The 23,127-nt window shown below is 46.1% G+C and overlaps 1 protein-coding gene across 1 annotated transcript in view; it reads right to left on the bottom strand.

Annotated features, from left to right (window-relative positions):
- The window catches only part of WDR35 (WD repeat domain 35), a 125,613-nt gene that overhangs the window by 26,601 nt on the left and 75,885 nt on the right, over nt 1–23,127 (bottom strand). The window contains exons 21-23 of the mRNA XM_068280266.1: nt 15,228–15,431; nt 5,786–5,932; nt 4,312–4,444 (exon numbers count right to left, since the gene is read on the bottom strand). Of these exons, the coding sequence (XP_068136367.1) occupies nt 4,312–4,444; nt 5,786–5,932; nt 15,228–15,431 (484 nt within the window). The remainder of the gene's footprint in view (nt 1–4,311; nt 4,445–5,785; nt 5,933–15,227; nt 15,432–23,127) is intronic.

Here is a 23,127-nt window from a genome sequence, read left to right as displayed (position 1 = left end):
GGTGATACGCCTTATCCTGTTACTGCCTCTCAGATCTCGCTGCTGATGGATGTAGTGAAGCGGCGCAGGCACACATGTGTGAGATCTGAGAGGCAGAGGAGGAGGTAAATAGGATACAAGGGCGGGGCCAGAAGGGTGAAAGAGGCGTGTTTTATGGGCACAGCGCAATCTATTCTTCCATACTGCTCTGATAAACAGTAGAGCTGACCAATCCGCTTAGGGAGAGTTGACCAATCCAACCAGTCAATCGTCTATATACTGTTATATACTGGGTACCACATACAGTACAGCACTAGTATCTGTTCATATATAGCATCACTATATGTTTTGTTTTATTTGGTGTGCGTTGGAAGAGGGGTAGTATTATACGGCGAATATATCCCAAACTCTATATTTTAACTGAAAAAGTTGGAGGGAAGGGGGGGGGGTCATCTTATTCGTCGGAATAAATGGTATATGGTGTGTGCATCTATCTGTTAGCATTCATTGATTTAAATTATCATTAGCACCCGAATGTCAAATAAAATGTAAAATCAGGCCGATGATATAAGTACTAGTTAATTACTTTTGTTATTAGTTTGGAACTAAAAATAGAAAAAAACAAAACAAAACAGATTGGTGGGAAATTTTGAAGAGAAAAGATTGCATGCTCATTTCTGGTGTGAATAAGACACTACTGCAGCCAAATAGATCAGCAGGGCTGCCAGGCAACTGGTATTGTTAAAAAGGAAATACAGTAAATATGCCTCCATATTCTTCTCACTTTAGTTGTCCTTTAACGAGAACCTGAACTGAAAATTAAGAGTCAAAACAAACATAAGCAGGTCATACTTACCTCCTGTGTAGTCTACTCATCAATCTCTCCTCTCCTGCGTCCTGTTTGTCCACTGTGATCAACTGAATTCTATGTCCTCCATTTTAAAAATGGCTATTACCCCATAACAGCTTCCTGGTCAGCACACTGTTAAACTGTAATATCACCCACTTGAGCCATAGGGAAACATGAACATTACCTTGCACAGTCAGTTGTAGCTGACAGCTGCTGATATATAACTGACAGCAACTGTTATATTTCAGTTCTGACAAAATGTTGTCAGAACTGGAACTGGAAGGGATCACTGTAAGAAGAAAATGGTGAGCTTCTGAGAGGAACGGATGGCGAGGTACGTATGTAATAATCAATTGCAGCTACGTCATGTGCTTATTTTAAAGGACTTACGAGGTGACATGTGACATGATGAGATAGACATGTGTATGTACAGTGCCTAGTACACAAATAACTATGCTGTGTTCCTTTTTTTCTTTCTCTGCCTGAAAAAGTTAAACATCAGGTATGCAAGTATCAATTTCTGTCTGGGTCGGGACCGGGTCGGACTGGGTCAGACTATAGCATAACCCTCACTGATAAGTAATTACAGCCATAAAACATTTTTCTGTCAGTAAATGGCTTTTAAGAGCAGAAAAGAGATAAAAAGGGTCAATAATTCATAGATTTGAGCTCTGGCATACTGCAATGAAGGTGTCATTGAGCAGACATAATGAAACAGTAAAAACTTAAAAACTAGATTTAAATATAAAATAAAACTGTGGGATATCTTAAAAAGTCATTTTTAGGAGAAGTAGCATAGATATAATTGTTTTTCTCAGACGTTTATTTTCACCTCGTAAGTCCTTTACATAATTTTACTCAGTTCAGGTTCCCTTTAAAATAAACACACGAGGTAACTTCAAATGAACATTACATAGTTACCTTGCCCTCAGTTCCTCTCAGAAGCTCACCATTTTCTTCTGACAATAATCCCTTCCAGTTCTGACAATATTTTGTCAGATCTGAAATATATCAGTTGCTGTCAGTAAAATATCAGTTGCTGTCAGTTAGAGCTGAGAGGAAAAGTGATGTACCAGGTAATGTCCATGTTTCCCTATGGCTCAAGTGGGCAATGTTACAGTTTAACTGTGTGCTGACCAGAAAGCTGTTATGGGTAATGGCCATTTTCAAAATGGAGGACGGAAAATGTCCTTGATCACAGTGAACAAATGGGACGCGGGAGAGGAGAAAGACATTGATGAGTAGACTACATGGAAGGTAAGTATGACTTGTGTATGCTTATTTTGACTTTTCATTTTCAGTTCAGGTTTTCTTTAAATATTTTTACTCAGTACAGGTTCTCTTTAAAGAAAGCGCCAAGCCTAATATTACAGGAAGAAAAACGGATGCCAGAGAATGTATCAGAAATAAGTTTCACAATCATGCAAGGGAAGATGGGAAGGGGAGAGCAGAAAGATATCCACACACAGCTAATAGTGGAGGAGGAGCCTTCTGCACAGTGACTATAGCTTGACCTCAAAGCGCCTGATACCTATAAATACTGGCCTTACGGTGCCCACACATACATTACTGAATATTTGGGTTTGTAAGCATTAAAGGAATTACGAGGTGAAAAATTGGTGCGCGCAGATGCGAGAGCGTGAATCAGCGCGGACCTGTGGCAAGGGACGTGTACGTGTGTGTGTGTGTGTGTGTGTGTGTGTGTGTGTGTGTGTGTGTGTGTATAGGGGTGTGTGTGTGTGTGTGTGTGTGTGTGTGTGTGTGTGTGTATAGGGGTGTGTGTGTATAGGGGTGTGTGTGTGTATAGGGGTGTGTGTGTGTGTGTGTGTGTGTGTGTGTGTGTGTGTGTGTGTGTGTGTGTGTGTGTGTGTGTGTGTGTGTGTGTGTGTGTGTGTGTGTGTGTGTGTGTGTGTGCGTAAAACCCCTTGACCGATTTCAACGAAACTTGGTATACAGATCCCTTACTACCTAGGATGATAGGTTCTGGGGGTCTTGCGGCCCCCCTGCGCTCCTGGGCAGAGCTACAAACAGCAAATCAGATTTCACCCATTCAAGTCAATGGAAAAAAAGTAAAAGGCTGCCATTCTCACAGTAATCAAGCCAGACTCCCCACGCTTGGCACAGTTGGTCACTTGGTGACCGAGGTTACAAATCCAGGAAAAGCAGGCGGAGCATAAAACAGCCAATCAAAATTCAGCCATTAATTTTAAATGGAAAAATGTAAACTGCAGCCATTCTTACACTGTTAATCGCAGGGTCCTCAAACTTGCCACACTTGGTCACTGGGTGAATAAGATTAAGATTTAGGAAATTGGGTGGAGCCTACAACAGCCAATCAAAATTCACCTATTGCGTTTAAAGGGGAATATTTAAACTGCTGCCATTCTTACACTGTTTATGGCAGAGGCTTCAGACTTGCTGCAGTCAGTCATTGGGTGACTGGGGTCCAAATTCACTAAAGCGGCGGGGCCACAAACAGCCAACAAGATTTCTTTGCTGGATAAACTGTTTCCATTCACACACTTTTTACTCACTCAGCTATAATTCCCTTATTGTGTTTGAAGCAGAGACAAATAAGAAAAGTGGATACATGACAGTGACTGCAAGCCAGATAACTAGAGATTAAGATGTTGGAAGCTCTGGGGCAGTTCTAAAGGGGCCCATAGACTTAACGATTTTCCCGCCGATATACAGCAGATTCGATCACTGTGATCGAATCTGCTGTGAAATCGTTGTGCAAACATTGACCGAACGATCGATTACCAACCAAAATCGATCGTTCCCGTCATTCCTGTCCATGCAGAAGATTTCGCTCGATCGTGCAGAAGATTTCGCTCGATCGCCGGCGGGTCGAGAGTGCGTCGATAGCAGCGTTCGAATGTCCGACGACCGACGCTAGCGGAAATACATTACCTGATCCGGCCGGCGCGTATCCCCACTGTCTCCGCTGGGCTCAGAGTCCGGCAGGCTTCACTTCTTCCTGTCCAGCAGGAAGTTTAAACAGTAGAGCGCCCTCTACTGTTTAAACTTTCCTGGACAGGTAGTGAAGCCTGCCGGACTCGGAGCCCAGCTGGGAAGGAGCAGCGGTGACAGCGAGGATACGCGCCGGCCGGATCAGGTAATGTGTCTCAGGGGGGGCCGTGGCAGCTCCACAGATTGTGATTGGTTTCATGCTGAAATCGATTCACAATCTGTTTGCAGTAAAGGCAGCCATACGATCCCTCTCTGTTCAGATTCGATCACAGAGGGATCTATCTGTTGGTCGATCTGATGGCAAATCGACCAGTGTATGGCCACCTTTAGTCTAATAGCAATCAGTGTGTGACGGCTGGAGTGGGAGGGATGGAGGGGCGCACTTTGGTGTCTCAGCCTTGGGTGCTGGAGGACCTAGTCCTGGCTCTGGTTTTGGCCAGAGCCTAAGGCCTAAACGGGTCTTAGGCCTAGTACAGTATAACCTAGTAATTCCATCCTGATAAACTTACCGGAAGCAGCTTATGGTTCTCCTGTAGGGAGTTAGCCAACGCACCCAATCCATCGTAATCCTCCAGCATGTAGTAGCACTCGGCTAGGCGCTCCTGGTTGCGGCCCTGTATATAGTATTGTACCGCATTGAGCCTACACACAAGAAAGGACAGCAAGACACAGTAAGAGAATCATTACGTCATGTCAATCTAACTGGCAGCTTTGTGTCATGTCAATCTAACCGGCAGCTTTGTGTCATGTCAATCTAACCGGCAGCTTTGTGTGACGCTTTGTATCCCTAATTTACAGATTGCCCAGCAAACTCAGGGTGAACCACAACTCCTTGGAGTGTGTAAGGGGCTAAAAAGGACCAAATAGCACTCTTACAAAAATGCTATGCAAAACAGAAACTTGTCTTCTTAAAACTGAAGGTAATTCCGATAATTACAATGCATTGCTGCTGAATATGTAAATTGTCTCTTTGTTGTCCCTGAATGGAGGCTAAAAACAGCAAGTTGCAGTCCATCAGCTTAGTGGACCTGTTGCTGCCTCCACCTTTAGGCTGAATGTGATTACATCCTGTGCAGGGACGAGCGAGTGGGACTTCGGGACTTGGCCGGCCGCATATAGCCACAACGCGTTCTGGCCGGCCAAAGTCCGCAATTGCAGAGCATTTCTCACATTGGCCGCATCAGCTGGCCACTTTTTTTTTTTTAACCTTAAAGGGAAGGTTCAGGGAGGGTGGAGGAAAAATAAAAATCAATTTCCACTTACCTGGGGCTTCCTCCAGCCCGTGGCAGGCAGGAGGTGCCCTCGCCGCCGCTCCGCAGGCTCCCGGTGGTCTCCGGTGGCCGACCCGACCTGGCCAGGCCGGCTGCCAGGTCGGGCTCTTCTGCGCTCCAAGTCCTGGTACTTCTGCGTCCCACGCGGGCGCGCTGACGTCATCGGACGTCCGCCAGGCTGTACTGCGCATGCACAGTAGTTCTGCGCATGCGCAGTACAGCCTGGCGGACGTCCGATGACGTCAGCGCGCCCGCGTGGGACGCAGAAGTACCAGGACTTGGAGCGCAGAAGAGCCCGACCTGGCAGCCGGCCTGGCCAGGTCGGGTCGGCCACCGGAGACCACCGGGAGCCTGCGGAGCGGGCACCTCCTGCCTGCCACGGGCTGGAGGAAGCCCCAGGTAAGTGGAAATTGATTTTTATTTTTCCTCCACCCTCCCTGAACCTTCCCTTTAAGGCTCTGATTTTTAATCGTTACTGCATGCTGCATTTTTTTTCTGTTGATTGCATTCAGGGAAAATCGGAATTGCAAACGGAATCAGAATCACAAAACGGATTTGCAGTGTGCAGGGAGCATAAAAGTGTTTTACTGATATTTAGGAACTGGAACTGATTGTATTAGGTAGAAAAATGTATATATATATATATATATATATATATATATATATATATATATATATATATATATATATATGTGTATTTATTGGTTCCTACCATTTCTGTCTGTCTGCAAAGTAGTCCCCGATAGCATTGTAGGCTTGTTCCAGCAGGGCGTCATCGGAGTCCCCAGAGCCAGTCCTGAGAAGCTGCAGGACTCTGAACCAGTCCCCCAACTTAATCCGCAGACTGATGGCCAGATCTCTGAAAAGATGTCAAGACATCAGCAATTCATATACTGCATGCATTAAAGAGGCACTGTAGTAACATATAGTAAAAAGCAGTAAAATATTCAGGATACCCACTTTTACAGAAACTTTCCTGGTTTTAGCATCATAAACACCAACATCCATATATTTCTTTATATTGGTATGAAAGCCTGCCCTGCTAGTGATGCTTAGGTTAAGCTGTTTAGATATGTGAAATTCTCCTCCTAGAGCATTCTGGGAGAACAGGTATTATTTTCACTGACTTTGGAGTTTTCAGAAAAAAAATAATTTTGCACCCGACAGGACTAAAGATGACATCACTTGTGATAAATTTCAGAATCTAGTTGCGCTCCAGCGCTCACGGAGTCGTACTGATGTCATCCGGACTGTACTGCGCAGGCACAGAACTACTGCGCCTGGGCAGTACAGTACAGATAAAGTCAGTGACTATGTGTTCCACACGCTGGAGCGCGACTATGTGAGCCGCACGCTGGAGCGCAAGTAGGTCTCTTAGGCCACCGGCGGGGATCTGAGCTGAGGCGAGTTCACAGGATGGCTGCCAGGGGCTGGAGGAAGCCAGAGGTAAGTAGATTTTTGTGTTTTAAGCAGGGCTGTGGAGTCGGGAGTCGGAGCAATTTTGGGTACCCGGAGTCTGAGTCGGAGTCTGTGATTTCACAAACGGAGGAGTCGGATGATTTTGTTCAAAATTCACAGCCCTGGTAAGTATTAGACTAAGGAGTCAGAGCCATTTTTCGGTACCTGGAGTCAGAGTTGAAGTCGTGGTTTCATAAACTGAGGAGTCAGAGTCGGAAGATTATTGCACCGACTCCACAGCCCTGGTTTTAAGCCACCTCAGACATTCCTTTTAGTTTCAAAATACTTTTATTAAGGAAAGGTAGAATTGTACATAGTTGGCAAAAAAGACACCATCACCCAACATGGGTGGTGGGTCGGCAGTAGAAAACATTTAAATTCACAATCGTTACAGAAATATGAAACATTGCAGTAATTATGACGTGGGTGGTGTTTAGTTGTAGGACTACGTCAGAAAATTCTATATATAAGTATACATATTCAGATATTCAAAAATACAGATGCATACATATATACATCAAGTTACAGTAATGGTTCGCAAAGAAAAAGAAAAAGAAGTAAAAAGAATAAATAAAATAAACAAATGTAGCATTGGGGATACTATATGATAGGTATATGCAGAATTGGCGTGTATGTATCATGGGAGAATATTGGGGGTAGTGTCTCGGCAGGAAGAGTCGGGGTCATTGAGTGGGTACATGAAGTTGCTGGGCTAGGAATGTGATAAGGACCCTCTTTCATTGAAGTTTCTATAGTAGAGTTAGGCCTCCAGGACTGCTGGGAAACTAAGATTTCCCCTAAAGTCAACCCATGGCTCCCAAATGTTAACAAATTGGTCCATTGTATCTTTAACTAGAGCATTTAGACGTTCGCACACCATTATATGATCAATTCTTCGTTCCAGTGTGGTCAAGGAAAGGGTAGGCTGGAGCCATTGGGAGGCTATATAGGTTTTGGCAGCCACTAAAATAAATTGTAGGAGTCTATGCTGCGAGTTTGTAAATCTAGGGGGTTTGAGGCCTAACAGGCAAATTTTGGGGTCTTTTGGAACATGGGGGGAAAATAAGTTAGATATTTTCCTAGTTAGTTTCGACCAGAACCGTGCAACTTTTGGGCATGTCCACCATATGTGGAGAGTGGTCCCGTTGACGGTGCAACCACGGAAACAGTGAGCAGATTGGGTTGGGTCGATTTTGTGAAGGCGAACAGGGACCAAATACGATCTGTGTAGGAGTCTAAGTGAGGACTCCAGATTGGAGGTCTGAAGGCTACCTCTGGAAAGGGTATCTAAGCATTGTGACCATTGTTCTTTAGTTAGTACTAGATCAAGGTCCTTTTCCCATTCTAGCATATAGGGAAGTTTGTGGTCAGGGGGAGGTTGATTAAATGTACAGTACAGAAAGGATAGGATCCCCTTGCGCAGTGGGCTATTAAGACAGATGCTCTCAAAAGAGGACTGTTGCGCCCCTTGGTCAGGTGGTACTAAGGGGTTAAGAAAGTGGAGGATTTGAGTGGCCCTAAAATACTCTGAAGGTGGTATATTTTTGTCCTCAATTAGCTGGTTGATAGTGTAAAGCTTGCCTTTCGTTATAAAATCTCTGAGGGATGTCAGTCCTTGAGATTGCCACCAATGGAAAGCTCGCGAATCCTGGCCAGGGAGGAAATCCGGGTTTTTGAGGAGCTCTAGTCTTGGGGACGGTTGGGATTGTAATTTCATTTTAAAGCGGCATCTGCGCCATATAGTCAATGTATGTGCTGTCAGAGGGGAGTTCTTAGCTACCACAGTTGGAATAGTTGTTTTAGCCCATAGGGCACCTTTCCATGAAATTGGAGATAGGAAGGCATTCTCTAGGGAGACCCATATGGGAGTGTGGGGGCCAGCATAGATTAATGGCAGTGAGGCTAATTGGGAGGCGTTGTAATATCGTTTTAAGTGGGGGACTGAAAGACCCCCATCCTTCCTGTGCCAGTGCATAATTTTTCTCGAAATACGGGGGCGTTTGTCTCGCCAGATAAATTTGAATAAGGCTGTCTGTAATTTCTGTAGGTCTGAAGTTTGTACTTGAATAGGCAGTACCCTAAAAAAGTATGTAAGTTTTGGTAGCCACGTCATTTTTATAGCCGTGACTCTTCCGAGCCAGGAAAGATGGGGGAAATTCCATAATGATAAGAGGGTCAATAATTCTTGTACCAGGGGTCTATAGTTCCATTTATACGCTTGAGAAACATCATTGCATAACTTAACACCTAAATATTGGATGTAATGAGGTTGATATTGGAAGCGAAACACTGAGGCCATCATTCTACCCACGTCTTTAGAGTAGTTACAGAACATGATCTCAGACTTGTCAACGTTAAGTCGCAGGCCTGAAATCTGACCAAAAGAGCGGAAAGTCTCCAGGAGGTTGGGAATCGAAACCACAGGGTTGGTAAGAGTAAGAAGGACATCATCCGCAAATAGACTGAGCTTTGCTGTGTGAGGGGGAATTTTGTATCCTGAAATGTCAGGGTGAGATCTGATATGTTCTGCGAGTGGCTCCATAACCAGAGCGAAAATGGCAGGAGACAGGGGGCAGCCCTGCCTCGTGCCTCGAAAAATATTAATAGGTTGGTAAGAGGTACCAGGTAGTTTCAGTGTAGCTTGTGGAACGGAGTACAGAAGTGTAAGCCACTGCAAAAAGTTTCCTTGTATTCCCAATCTCCTGAAGACCCCAAACATGTACGGCCATGTCACGGTGTCGAAGGCTTTCTCGAGGTCCAAGGCCAATAGGACCAGTGGTGTTTTGGTTCTTTGAGCATGCGCTATGATGTTAAAGTTCCTCCTTAAGTTATCTGATGCCTGTCTGTGCGGGACAAAGCCCACCTGGTCCCTGGAGACCAAACGAGGTAAAAGTTTGTTGAGACGAGCTGCAAGTATGGAAGTCAGGATTTTATAGTCTAAATTTAAAAGGGAGATGGGGCGATAATGTTTTGGGTTGAGGGGGTCCTTATGAGGTTTGGGGATAATGGTGATAGTGGATGCCAAAAATTCAGGGGGGATATGGCTCAGTCTTCGTAATGAATTTAAGGTTTTAGTTAGTGGAGTGATGAGGTGTGGGAGGCATTTTTTATAGTACAAAGCTGAAAGACCGTCTGGGCCTGGAGCCTTATGTAGTTTTAGTTTTTGGATTGTTTTAGTTACTTCAAGTTCGGAGAAGGGATCATTTAAAGAAACTAAAGTTTCAGGGGCAACCACAGGAAGGTGTACCTGGTCTAGGAATTCGTTAATTTTGATAGGGTCTTGCTGTGAGGGACAGTTATAGAGTTGAGAGTAATATGAATGGAAGACTTCATGGATTTTGGCTGGATCAGCTGTGACATTACCCTCAGGGGTGCGAATTTTGTAAATATGGTTAATTTTTTCCTGTTGGCGAAGTTTGTTTGCTAGAAGGGTATCTGCTTTATTAGCGTACCGGTAAAATTTTGCCTTGGTCCATCTCATAGCCTTTTCAACCGTTCTAGATAGTACTAGATCTAGTTCTAATTGTGTGTCTTTTATTAGCTTGTATAAAAATCTAGAGGGATCTGTTTGGTTAAGCAAGGTCAGTCTTCTAAGTTTGTATGAGAGGCGTAGAAAGTTATCAGAGCGTTGTTTTTTAAGGCGAGAAGATATCTGGATCAGTCTGCCCCTTATGAAAGCTTTGTGAGCTAGCCAGTTGTTCATGGGGGAGGTGTCTTCAGGGACATTTTGATCGAAATATTGGGAAAGGGCCTCTAGTGTCTCACTGCGTGTGGTGGGATCTATAAGAAGTGATTCGTTTAGTCTCCAGGGAGTTCTGCGGGCTGTTGGAATTCGGGTATCCATACATATTAGGACAGCGTCATGGTCGGACAAAGGGGTGGGAATATGTCGTAGATAAAGAAGCTGAGGGACCATAGAGGTTAGGAGTAGCACGTGATCCAGCTTGGCATATGTGTTATGTGCTACTGAATGGTGGGTGTACCCACGTTTATTGCCATGATATTCCCTCCAGGCATCAACTAAAAAGTTATCTTCTAGGAGAGTTTGAAGGACAGCCCGTTGGCGCTTGGTTAATTTGTCAGGAGATGGGTTTGATTTTTCTAGGGCCTCGTTCAAAATGAAGTTGAAAACGCCACACCAATATAGCATTGTATTAGGTGCATGGGATATGAGTGGGGCGACCTCCAAAATTGTAGAAAATGCCTGTTCTGGGGGTGCATAGCAATTAATAATTTGGATGTTTTGGGAATACAGTGTCCCAGAAAGAATAAGGTATCTACCCGCCGGATCACGCACCACTCCACCCACATCAATTGGCAGTGAGTTTTTCAGCAGGATTGCTACTCCACGGTGCTTTTTACCAGAATTAGCCATATAAAATTTTCTGTAGCTACTGTGCAGATAGTTAGGATGAGATGTCTCTGAGAAATGCGTTTCCTGCAGACATATTATGTCTGGAGTAAGGCGCTGGATGTCAGCAAATAGTTTTCTGCGTTTTTGTGGCGAATTGAGACCCCTAGCATTCAGGGAGAGCAACTTAAATGAAATAGACATATGCTAACCTAGACTTCTGCTTGCATAGTATCCTGGATATACGACCCCAAAATCTCCCGGATAGATCCCCAACACAGAAATAAAATTTAAACATAAAACAATAACAATCTACGGCAACAGTCAGTATGGTGGTTAAGCCACCCATATTACTCGGGTACCGAGGGATGGGGGGGACCCATATTATTGGGTATGACCTCATTCCTCAATAGCGGGGTACAACATAAGGTCCCCGACCGAGAAGGGCATATAGCATATATAATAACCTGTAGGGGAAAAGTGAGGGATAATCTGCTACCATGATATACGTTAACTGAATAAGGCACAATATAGATGAATGAGGCTACTTCTGCGAGCATATTAGATGTCTCATGGTGGTGTAAGAAGAGGCCTGCCGCTTGAGGTAGGGAATGCAGTTAGTTCATGCAGTTTATTGCCGGAGTTGGTCCTGAAAGAGGACATAGTAAGAAAGACCCAAAAGTCCTGGGTTTCAGTGGCAGCATCTCATGCGGAGGAATCGGCTGAAACAATTTAAACAAGGGAGATGGTAGCTAGATAGTTTCTAAAGTGCGTCAAGGCAGGAGCTCCAGGCAAAAGTTCAGGCCTAGACTGTTCACTGGAGCCAAAATGGCGTCTATAGCGCCAACCTAGAGTTTGTTTAAACAGTGGGATAAGGGCCAAAAGTGAAATAAGAAAATTCCGTGTGGTTGCGGAAAGAGGGATATCATGTCAACCTTATTCAATGTACTTAGCTGTCTGAAGGTGTTGGGGAGGCGTTCTGGTCCCGCTGTCTTCTCGTTCCAGACCTCCATATTCTTTCAGGCCTCTGGGAAAGAGGAAGAGGGGCAGGAACCGGTAAGGCAGGTGCAAAAGTGGTAAGCTGTTCCAGGCGTATGTCGGCCTCCTCCAGGATTTTTTTGCCCTCAGCGGCAGTTCGGATGACGTGTAAGACTTCTCCTATCTGGAAAGCAAGTTGGCAGGGGAACCCCCAGCGATAGCGTATCTTCTCCCTAATCAAGGTGAGGGTGACCTGTCTCATCAAGCGTCTCTTCTGGAGGGTCAGCGGAGAAAGATCGGAGTATAGCTGAACCGTTTGCGGGACCCCGGGTAATGTGGAGAGGCTGCGAGCTGCCGCCATGAGCTGGTCCTTCACCTCGCCGTAATGAAGCTTGAGTACGACATCACGGGGTAGATTGGAGTTTCGCGGTCGGCCCAGTGCTCTATGTATTCTGTCCATGCGAAACATGGATGGGTCTAGCTGGGGAAGCAAGGCCGCAAAAAGGTTGGTTGCAACCTCTCTGATCTCCGTCATCGTTTCGGGAAGGCCCCGGATGCGCAGGTTGGAACGGCGGGCTCTGTTCTCGAAGTCTTCGAGCTTATTTTCTAATTGGGTTATCCTTTCCTCCTGGGAGTCCAACCTTTGTTTGTCTTCCGCTAGTGCGTCCGCTATTTCATCATGGCGGGTTTCTAGATCGTTTACCCTTTCGCCTATGTCCCCGATTTGGGCGGTAATGTCGCGGACTGCCGAGGCCAGCTCTTGCTTGAAGAAGGCTTTGAGTTCCCGATACTGATCTGGCTGCGGGCTTAGATGGGCTGGAGTTAGTGGAGGATCCGATAAAGAACTTCCAGGGGAGGAAGGAGCCGAGCCTTGTGTCGCAGCCTCCGCCATCTTGGAATCCAACTTCTCCCGCTGGCGTTTCAATAACGCTTTTATCGTGCCCGGAGCAGCTTCTGGTGAGTTCTTGGCTCCCTTACGCTTGCCTCCCATGCTTAATAAGGTGCCGGTGAGCAAAAAGGTGGGCTAGCTGTCCCCAAAGTGCTTAAAAAGAGCCCATAAAACTCGGTCAGGCACGGAGCCAGCAGGGTTCACATCCGTCCTCGCTGGCGCCGCGCATGCGCCCCCCTCAGACATTCCTTTTAAAGGGACCCTGAGCAGACTCTTAAAATTAAAATCTGCACATACCCGAGGTTCCTCAAGCCCCCGTAGCCTGCGAGATCCATTGGTGTCCTCTGGGTCCCCTCTGCTGTCCTGCTGGTGGCCCCATTAGCCCAGCGACTTCGGTTGAAGTTGTGCGCAACTGCAATTTAAGAGTCTGCTCAGGGTCCCTTTAACCCCTTCCGGACTACCAGTCTCTGGCCCCTTTAGGACCAGAGACTTTTTGGTCTAAAAATGGGGCTCGCTGACATCACGCTGCATGGACCCACCACTACCACTGTTCTCCAGTCGCTCTGCCGTCGCTAAGACAGCAGAGCTCTGCAAGCTGGTCAGGAGACGATTTCATTGGCTCCTGACCCTGTGATCAATGTGAGCCAATGAGATCTGCTCACAGTGGTCATGGGGTCAGGAGCCAATGAATTTGGCTCCTGGCCGGCTCACGATGCTTTTCTGTCATACCGACGGTAGGGAGAGTGAGCTTTAGCGGCGAGAGCAGCGCAATTGGCTGTAGCGTGCACCGCGGTAATTGAAATCTACACCCTGGCAGGAATAAGCAGCCATAACCAGGAGGTATATTCCGCGCAATTTCCGCGGTGTAGAAGCGGTTAAAGGGAACCTGTACTGAGTAAAATTATTTAAAATAAAACACATGAGGTAACGTCAAATGAACATTGCATAGTTACCTTGCCATTCATTCCTCTCAGAAGCTCACCATGTTCTTCTAACAATGATCCCTTCCAGTTCTGAGAACATTTTGTCAGAACAGAAATATATCATTTGCTGTCAGTTATTTATCAGTTGCTGTCAGTTATAGCTGAGAGGACAACTGCTGTGCCAAGTAATGTCCATGTTTCCCTATGGCTCAAGTGGGTGATATTACAGTTTAACTGTGTGCTGACCAGAAAGCTGTTATGGGTAATGGCCATTTTCAAAGCGGAGGACAGAGAATTCCCTTGATCACAGAGGACAAACAGGACGCGGGAAAGGAGAAAGACACTGAGGAGTAGACTACATGGAAGGTAAGTATGACCCGAGTATGAATATTTTGACTTAATTTTCAGTTCAGGTTCTCTTTAAGGTGTCACAGGTGCAGGGGCGTAGCTTGGGGTGGGCGGGGTAGGACACGTGCCCCCGGGCACTGGGTCCCTAGGGGCGCCCAGCAATGACCTGTGTTTTTTTTTTCCCCAGCGGGAGCGCAGAGAAGAGGGAGAGCTGTGGACACAGCAGTGGGGAAGGGGGGGAAGTCTCCCCCCCCCCCCTTCCCTCACCTTAGGGATCACCCTCTCTCTCCCCCTGCAGATATGGGCGATTGGGCGACAGAACACTTACTCCATTCGCACGGAGTAGACAGATCTGTGCTCCGATAATCTGGCCCAGATCTGTCTTCTCTGTGCGACCCATTTACACCACTGCTAAGGTCCCATATTTGGCCCCACCAATTACCACGCCCACATTCTGTTGCATGACCACGCCCCTTTTTGGGTGGGTCCCTCCTTACAGGGCGCATTAATAGTCTTTGTCCCCAGGTGCTGAAAGCCCCAGCTACGCCTCTGCACAGGTGCTTCATAGCCTACATAAGGTATAGCAACTAGTGTGGGTTTACACCTGGAGGAAACACAGCTATGGGCACTATTAGGACATACTCAGCAGTATTGTGCATACAGCATTTTCAAATTTGTTTGAAGTATATATTGAAACTTGTTCCAACATCTGTTCAGCCAGTCTGGTAGATCTCTTGTAAACCAAATTTAGGGATCAGTTATACCATGCAGTGTTAAAATTAAATTCCATCTTTGTTGAGAAATAAAAAAAAGTAGTAATATTTTCAGTTCAGCTCTACAAATCGCTAGGTTAATTCTACACATTATTTCAAATTGCTACTTTGTGCATTTGAATTAAAACCCTCAGCTCCTTCACACTGATTGGAATAAACTCTGTTAAGGCTGGGAGTGTTAGAGCTTTTTGCCAGTTACTCAGCTTGCACAGTTGTGGAAAACAAGCAACAACTGTCCTTGCTATCTGTGGGTAAGCAGGAAAGGCAAGAAACATGAGCTATCTGTACTGAGCGGTCAGCTTATTGGCTGGTCACAGCATTTAGCCTATTTATTTAGGCCCAAAGTGAGGGTGGTGGTATAATCTGTTGGGCAGCTGACCTGTGGATATTTACAGTATTTAAAACAGCATCACATCATACAAGACTTCTCTCACCTCCTGTCCATGTCCAGATACATCCTCTCAGCCTCCTCAAACCTGCCAAAATAGGCCGACACCTCTGCTTGCTTCATAGGCTCGCTCTGCAGGTTGCCGAGACGCTTCACAAACTCAATACCCTGGTAGTCCTTGCAGCGCACAAATGCTTGTTCTGCCGTCTGAAGGTCCAGTTTCTGGAGAGCAGCTTCGGCTAGTAGTCGCCTGTAGTGGGTATGTAATTTTAGACAGTTTTACTGTCTAAACTAAACATTCAAATATGTTTCAGTATAAAGAAAACAGATAAAGCTTGATTTGAAGCTGAACACATTTTATTGTTGCAGAGCATCTGAAAAGAAAGATCCAGAAGATAAAGAACGTTTCCCATTCTCATATGCCAGAATGGGTGGAGGTTTATGCTGTCTGTTACATACACCGCTACATTGTGGCATAGTAGATAGCAACTTTTCCTTGTCAGGGCCGGATTTATCATAAGGCACTGTAGGCACATGCCTACAGGCGCCTAATGATGGCTGAGTGTCTCCCTCCCTCCTTGCTTATGCAGAGTCCTGATTAGAGTGTAAATGAGAGGTTACTTACTGAGCTCTCGGCATTCCACTGACCAGACCTCCTCTCAGTCAGGGGCATCTCTAGCTAACTAATACTTGGGGACACTTCTAGCTACTACTGAGGGTACCTCTGGTTACCTAATGCTAAGGGGCATCTGTAGCTACTTATAACAGGCAGGGGAAGTAAGGTAGAAGTGACAGCTGGGCCAGCCAGCACACTTGTGGTGAAGTTGGTGGGTGTTTGTAGGTACATGGAGGGTGAAATCTAAGGTGCCAGGAAGTCTGTGCCTATAGGCTCCTGTGAGGTAAATCCGGGTCTGTTCCTTGTAGAACTGGTTCCCAAGGTTTAAATCCGGATCAATACACTATCTGCATGTTTGCACGGGTCATCTCCAGTCATAATTAGAGGATTGTGAGGAGGAGCTGTGAAGGATAGTTAGGACCTCTTTTACACAGGCGACTGAATGGAGCGCTCGTTGGGCATTTCAGCCTCCCAGCCATAAGTGCCTTTCAGCTGCAATTTCATGCAGCAGTACTGAAGCATTTGGGCAGCATGGTGGTGTAGTGGTTAGCACTCTCGCCTTGCAGCACTGGGTCTCCGGTTCTAATCTAGCCAGGGCAATATCTGCAAGGAGTTTGTTGTATGTTCTCCACGTGTCTGCGTGGGTTTCCGCCGGGCGCTCCAGTTTCCTCGCACATCCCAAAAACATACAGATAAGTTAATTGGCTTCCCCTAAAGTGGCCCAGACTGCGATACATACACTACATGGTGTATACACAGACATATGGACTATGGTTGGGATTACATTGTGAGCCCCTCTGAGGGACAGTTAGCGACAAGATAATATACCCTGTATATTGCTGTGGAAGATGTCGGCACTATATAAATACTAAAGAATAATAGTTTGACACGCGGAGGCATTACCCGGTGGGGAAAAAAAGCGATCTGTCACACCGGAGGAAGGCAACTGCCAGGAACTGATGATAACCCATAGGGTGGCTATCTGTCTACTGCCCATGCCAAGCTATAGAAAGCACCCTGCCGGTGAATGGGAGCCACTGACAGGCGCTCAATTCACCACCTTCAGTCTCCCATGGAAAAGAAGCCTCAGTGTAGCAGATGTCATCAATACATAATTGCATTATGCATTATAATAATACTCACCTAAGCAAACTTTTGGATAGGATGCTGAAGTTGGAAATTGTTCCCTGTATACTACCTAATGGCACTTCCTAGCCTATAACAGTAGACCTACATTCAGGGTCTCAATAGCAGTGTCTAATAGGATAACAAGGAGTCGTAGGCCCAGAATGACAAGGGAGGGCACCAGGTCTGTATGTGATGTCCCCACAAAGGAAGACCAAACTTCCAGAGCCCATCGAGGTCTTTAAAGGCAAGAGTATGTAAGAGAAAATGTGCAAACACCTTTGTCCAAAACACTTTTAACTCTCAGTTTCCATAATGTATGGAATAATTCCATAATTTTCATAATTTATAAAAGTTAAAAACCATTTATGGTAGGGAGTTTTCACTATTTGCAAATACCCTCCATTCATTTCAAAACCAGTAAAAGCCCCCATTCAGCTTGATCTACAGCTTCCATCCCATCTCAATAGACTATTACCCCATTAGCAGCTTCAAAAGAATTATCAAGTCTGAGATAAGTGCATGGCTTTTGACCTCAGCTGGCAGAACTCGTGCTGTAAATTCTTGGAATGCTTTGATGTCACTCTGCTAGCAGAGGATATAGAAACTGAAAGCAGAAATCCTCTGTTATTGTCTCACACTGCCCCCTAGTGACAAGTGGCCATTAATACACATTGCAGCAGTACTAATTAGTAGCAAGGAAATGTAAATAAAAAAAATGTGCTAAAATAAAAAATTGGCATGGAGCCTTTGCAACTTCTAAATAAATTGGCTGCTAAAAGTTAACAACATTTTTGCTTTACAAAAAAAACAAACAAACTTGTAAATACCTTCCTTTGCCAAGAAACAGTGGCGGTCACATGACTGCCACTGCCCTTTTTCAGAAATGAGCATTGGGAGGGGTGGTGAAGAGCAGAAGTTAGTCCCTGCTTCCCCGCATTTTCTTTCAACTTACAAGCGGGAGCTGCAAGGGGGAGTAGGGGCAGTTATGTAACCCATGATAATGAGAAAGAGAAACACAGACCAAGAGGGTGAGAGATTGGGGGGGGGGGGGGGGGGATGAGAGAAAGGGGAAGAGGGAGAGAGAGCGTGTAGTAGAGAAACAGAGAGACCGGAGGAAGGAGAGGAGAGATGAAAGAGAAGGTGAGATTGAGAGATGAAGAGCGAGGGGGAAGGGAAGAAAAAAAGACTAGGAAAAAGGATGAGAGAGAGAGTCTAGGATAAAATAGCAAACGGAGAGAGTGAGAAACAGAAGAAAAAAATTCTGAGATAACTTTTCATAACAGTCATCATCAATACATTATGGTGCATACACACATCCAATTTTGATTGGCCAATTTTACCACCTCCATGTAGTATGAGGGCTTACCTACACAATCTGTTCATAGTGTTCAAAATCTGTTGGCCCTCATACTACACGGAGGTGCAAAAATTGGTCAGTGATTAGCCAAACAAAATTGGATGTGAGTATGTACCCATATGCCCGGTACACATCATAAAATGTTCCTGTCAGTTTGAGGAGAAATTTCCTATCGTTTGATAATTTCCAGAATTTCCCGTTGTTGGAACATTTCCAGCATGTCCAATCTGCATCCAACACAAAAAGGGATCGATTTTGTGCTGTACTGGTCTCAGAATCGACCCCTTTCTCAATCAGAAGCAGATCGGGCATCCTGGAAATTCTCCAATGACGGGAAATTTGTATTCGATCTGGTGGGAAAATTGCATGGTGTGTAGCAGGTATAAGACCCCTTCCCCACTTGAGCGCACTGGGAAACGGAAGAGACATCGCAACGCGCAGTACTCCATTCTATAAGATTTTGGGCTATGTTATTCCATTTATTATAATCCGTTGGCAGCCATACGTTGTGAATCTGCCTTAAATCGCAATGCAAGGATGAGAACATCAGACAGTGCAGCCTATGCAGCTCTGTTGTCCCCACAGATCAATTTGTCACAAAACGCGGCTAAAAATACAAGTCTGGGGAAGGTGCTTTAGGGCCGATTTAGTCACCTGAACTCTGACCTTCCTCTCTGCTCTAAAAGATCAGCAACAGCATTATAACCTTTAAAGAAAAACATTTCCTTGTTACAGCTGATGCAAATCCTGCAATAAATCTGCACTGTGCCTACTTCCTGATTCATGGAAGCAGCCCTAAGGTTAACATCCTGTGTTTACAAATCAGCAACTCTGCTGTGGCAAGCAGCTGACACAACAGAGATCAAATTACAGTGGTGATTAGTCACAGATGAGGGGAAATTAGACAGGCTAAACTCTATAAATACACACAGAGTGCATAGCTCTAGGTTTTCCTTCTGTTATGTGCAAAAAAAAAAAAAAGAGAGAAAAAGCTAAAGTTGATCAGTGAGAATACAGATCACATATAATTTTAATGTGAACTGTACAATTGAATTGGTTCCCTACTGATTTGATTATATATAATTAAGCAACTGCTCCACTCTTTATAAATGAGGTTTGTTTTTGTTTCATTTGTGAGATGTTCCCCTTACATTGATTTCTCATTCATCTCCGTGTTTGGCTCTTCAGAAGACCTTCTACTGAAATATTTAACAGAAAACTGTTTATCTACTGTAAAAGTGATTTTTCTCCCTCCTGAGAAGAGCTAAAGTCCCGGGCTGAACTATGGATTTATTGCTGGGATGGTTTTATGGCCTGCGTAGCACCTGGACAGAAGGTGTCCGTGAGACAGAAAGCAGCATTGTGGCAGTGTTTATTTTCAATAAAGACATTGCTCGCTATGATTATGGTTCGGCTTGACATGACATTCCGGCTCCAGTCTAGACCTCGCTGGATCTGACATTCCACACGGCACTGCTGGAAATAACACATACAGTACAAATCCCCACTCTGCCATCTCTGCTCACTGCAGCATCAATCATCTGTCTAATCACAAAACAGCCTCATAAATACCCCCTCCCTGTACAGCCAAACACAGTCACCTTCCCCAAACAATGTGCTAACAGCCCGAGCAGCACAATCTCAGATCTCCCTGTACAGCAACACACAATCACCTTCCCCACACAATGTGCTAACACAATCCGAGCAGCACAAGCTCAGATCTCCCTGTACAGCCAAACACAGTCACCTTCCCCAAACAATGTGCTAACACAATCCGAGCAGCACAAGCTCAGATCTCCCTGTGCAGCAACACACAGTCACCTTCTCCACACAATGTGCTAACACAATCCGAGCAGCACAAGCTCAGATCTCCCTGTACAGCCAAACACAGTCACCTTCCCCAAACAATGTGCTAACACAATCCGAGCAGCACAAGCTCAGATCTCCCTGTACAGCCAAACACAGTCACCTTCCCCAAACAATGTGCTAACACAATCCGAGCAGCACAAGCTCAGATCTCCCTGTACAGCCAAACACAGTCACCTTCCCCACATTATGTGCTAACACAATCAGAGCAGCACAAGCTCAGATCTCGCTGTACAGCAACACACAGTCACCTTCCCCACACTATGTGCTAACACAATCAGAGCAGCACAATCTCAGATCTCCCTGTACAGCAACACACAATCACCTTCCCCACACAATGTGCTAACACAATCCGAGCAGCACAAGCTCAGATCTCCCTGTACAGCCAAACACAGTCACCTTCCCCAAACAATGTGCTAAAACAATCCTAGCAGCACAAGCTCAGATCTCCCTGTACAACACACAGTCACCTTCCCTAACAATGTGCTAACACAATCAGAGAAGCACAATCTCAGATCTCCCTGTACAGCAACACACAGTCACCTTCCCCACACAATGTGCTAACACAATCCGAGCAGCACAAGCTCAGATCTCCCTATGCAGCAAAACACAGTCACCTTCCCCACACAATGTGCTAACACAATCAGAGCAGCACAAGCTCAGATCTCCCTGTACAGCAACACACAGTCACCTTCCCCAACAATGAGCTAACACAATCCGAGCAGCAAAATCTCAGATCTCCCTGTACAGCAGGGGTCTCAAACTCACGGCCCGCGGGCCATTTGCGGCCCTCGATACAATATTTTGTGGCCCTCGCTGGAAAAAGCTTCTTTATAATTCGCTTCAGTGCTCCCAAGTAATCCGCCACATCCCCGCCGCTAAACGAGGGCTGCAGAGCCCCCAGATCGCCCGGGGGGCAATTCGCCAGCATTTCCTGGAAGGGGCAGAGCTTTCAGCTTCAGCTCTACTCCTCCTGACGTCAATTGCCGCACAGATCGCCGCCTCTCCCCGCCCCTCTCTGTAAGGGAAGAGTGAGAGGGGCAGGCATAGGCGGCGATGCGCCGCGATTGTGAAATTCCTTATGCGGCCCAGCCTCATCCTGACTTTGCCTCCTGCGGCCCCCAGGTAAATTGAGTTTGAGACCCCTGCTGTACAGCCAAACACAGTTACCTTCCCCAAACAATGTGCTAAACCAATCCTAGCAGCACAAGCTCAGATCTCACTGTACAGCAACACACAGTCACCTTCCCCAAACAATGTGCTAACACAATACGAGCAGCACAAGCTCAGATCTCACTGAGCAGCAACACACAGTCACCTTCCCCAACAATGTGCTAACACAATCCGAGCAGCACATGCTCAGATCTCCCTGTGCAGCCAAACAGTCACCTTCCCCAACAATGAGCTAACAGCCCGAGCAGAACAAGCTCAGATCTCCCTGTGCAGCAACACAGTCACCTTCCCCACACAATGTGCTAACACAATCCTAGCAGCACAAGCTCAGATCTCCCTGTACAGCAACACACAGTCACCTTCCCCACACTATGTGCTAACACAATCCTAGCAGCACAAGCTCAGATCTCCCTGTACAGCAACACACAGTCACCTTCCCCACACTATGTGCTAACACATTTTAGCAGCACAAGCTCAGATCTCCCTGTACAGCAACATACAGTCACCTTCCCCAACAATGTGCTAACACAATCCGAGCAGCACAAGCTCAGATCTCACTGTACAGCAACACACAGTCACCTTCCCCACACAATGTGCTAACACAATCCGAGCAGCACAAGCTCAGATCTCCCTGTACAGCAACACACAGTCACCTTCCCCACACAATGTGCTAACACAATCCGAGCAGCACAAGCTCAGATCTCCCTGTGCAGCAAAACACAGTCACCTTCCCCACACAATGTGCTAACACAATCCGAGCAGCACAAGCTCAGATCTCCCTGTACAGCAACACACAGTCACCTTCCCCACACAATGTGCTAACACAATCCGAGCAGCACAAGCTCAGATCTCCCTGTGCAGCAAAACACAGTCACCTTCCCCACACAATGTGCTAACACAATCCGAGCAGCACAGGCTCAGATCTCCCTGTACAGCAACACACAGTCACCTTCCCCAACAATGTGCTAACACAATCCGAGCAGCACAAGCTCAGATCTCCCTGTACAGCAACACACAGTCACCTTCCCCACACAATGTGCTAACACAATCCGAGCAGCACAAGCTCAGATCTCCCTGTGCAGCAAAACACAGTCACCTTCCCCACACAATGTGCTAACACAATCCGAGCAGCACAAGCTCAGATCTCCCTGTACAGCAACACAAAGTCACCTTCACCAACAATGTGCTTACACAATCCGAGCAGCACAAGCTCAGATCTCCCTGTACAGCAACACACAGTCACCTTCCCCAACAATGTGCTAACACAATCCGAGCAGCACAAGCTCAGATCTCACTGTACAGCAACACACAGTCACCTTCCCCACACAATGTGCTAACACAATCCGAGCAGCACAAGCTCAGATCTCGCTGTACAGCAACACACAGTCACCTTCCCCACACAATGTGCTAACACAATCCGAGCAGCACAAGCTCAGATCTCACTGTACAGCAACACACTCACCTTCCCCACACAATGTGCTAACACAATCCGAGCAGCACAAGCTCAGATCTCCCTGTACAGCAACACACAGTCACCTTCCCCACACAATGTGCTAACACAATCCGAGCAGCACAAGCTCAGATCTCCCTGTGCAGCAACACACAGTCACCTTCCCCAACAATGTGCTAACACAATCCGAGCAGCACAATCTCCCTAACCCTGTCCTCAAGCCCCACCAGTGGTCCAGGCGAAGGAAGACCAGGAGAACCCTTTGGACTATCCAAAGGCATCCCCCTACTGAGGTAAGTATATAAGTTTTCCTGTAATCCGGCTTTTAGGTTTACTTTAAAGAGAACCCGAGGTGT

The sequence above is a fragment of the Hyperolius riggenbachi genome, chromosome 4, assembly GCF_040937935.1.
Source record: "Hyperolius riggenbachi isolate aHypRig1 chromosome 4, aHypRig1.pri, whole genome shotgun sequence".
Taxonomy (NCBI): Eukaryota; Metazoa; Chordata; class Amphibia; order Anura; family Hyperoliidae; genus Hyperolius; species Hyperolius riggenbachi.
Note: the sequence above shows the minus strand (reverse complement) of the source record. Positions and strands in the feature narration are given on the sequence as shown.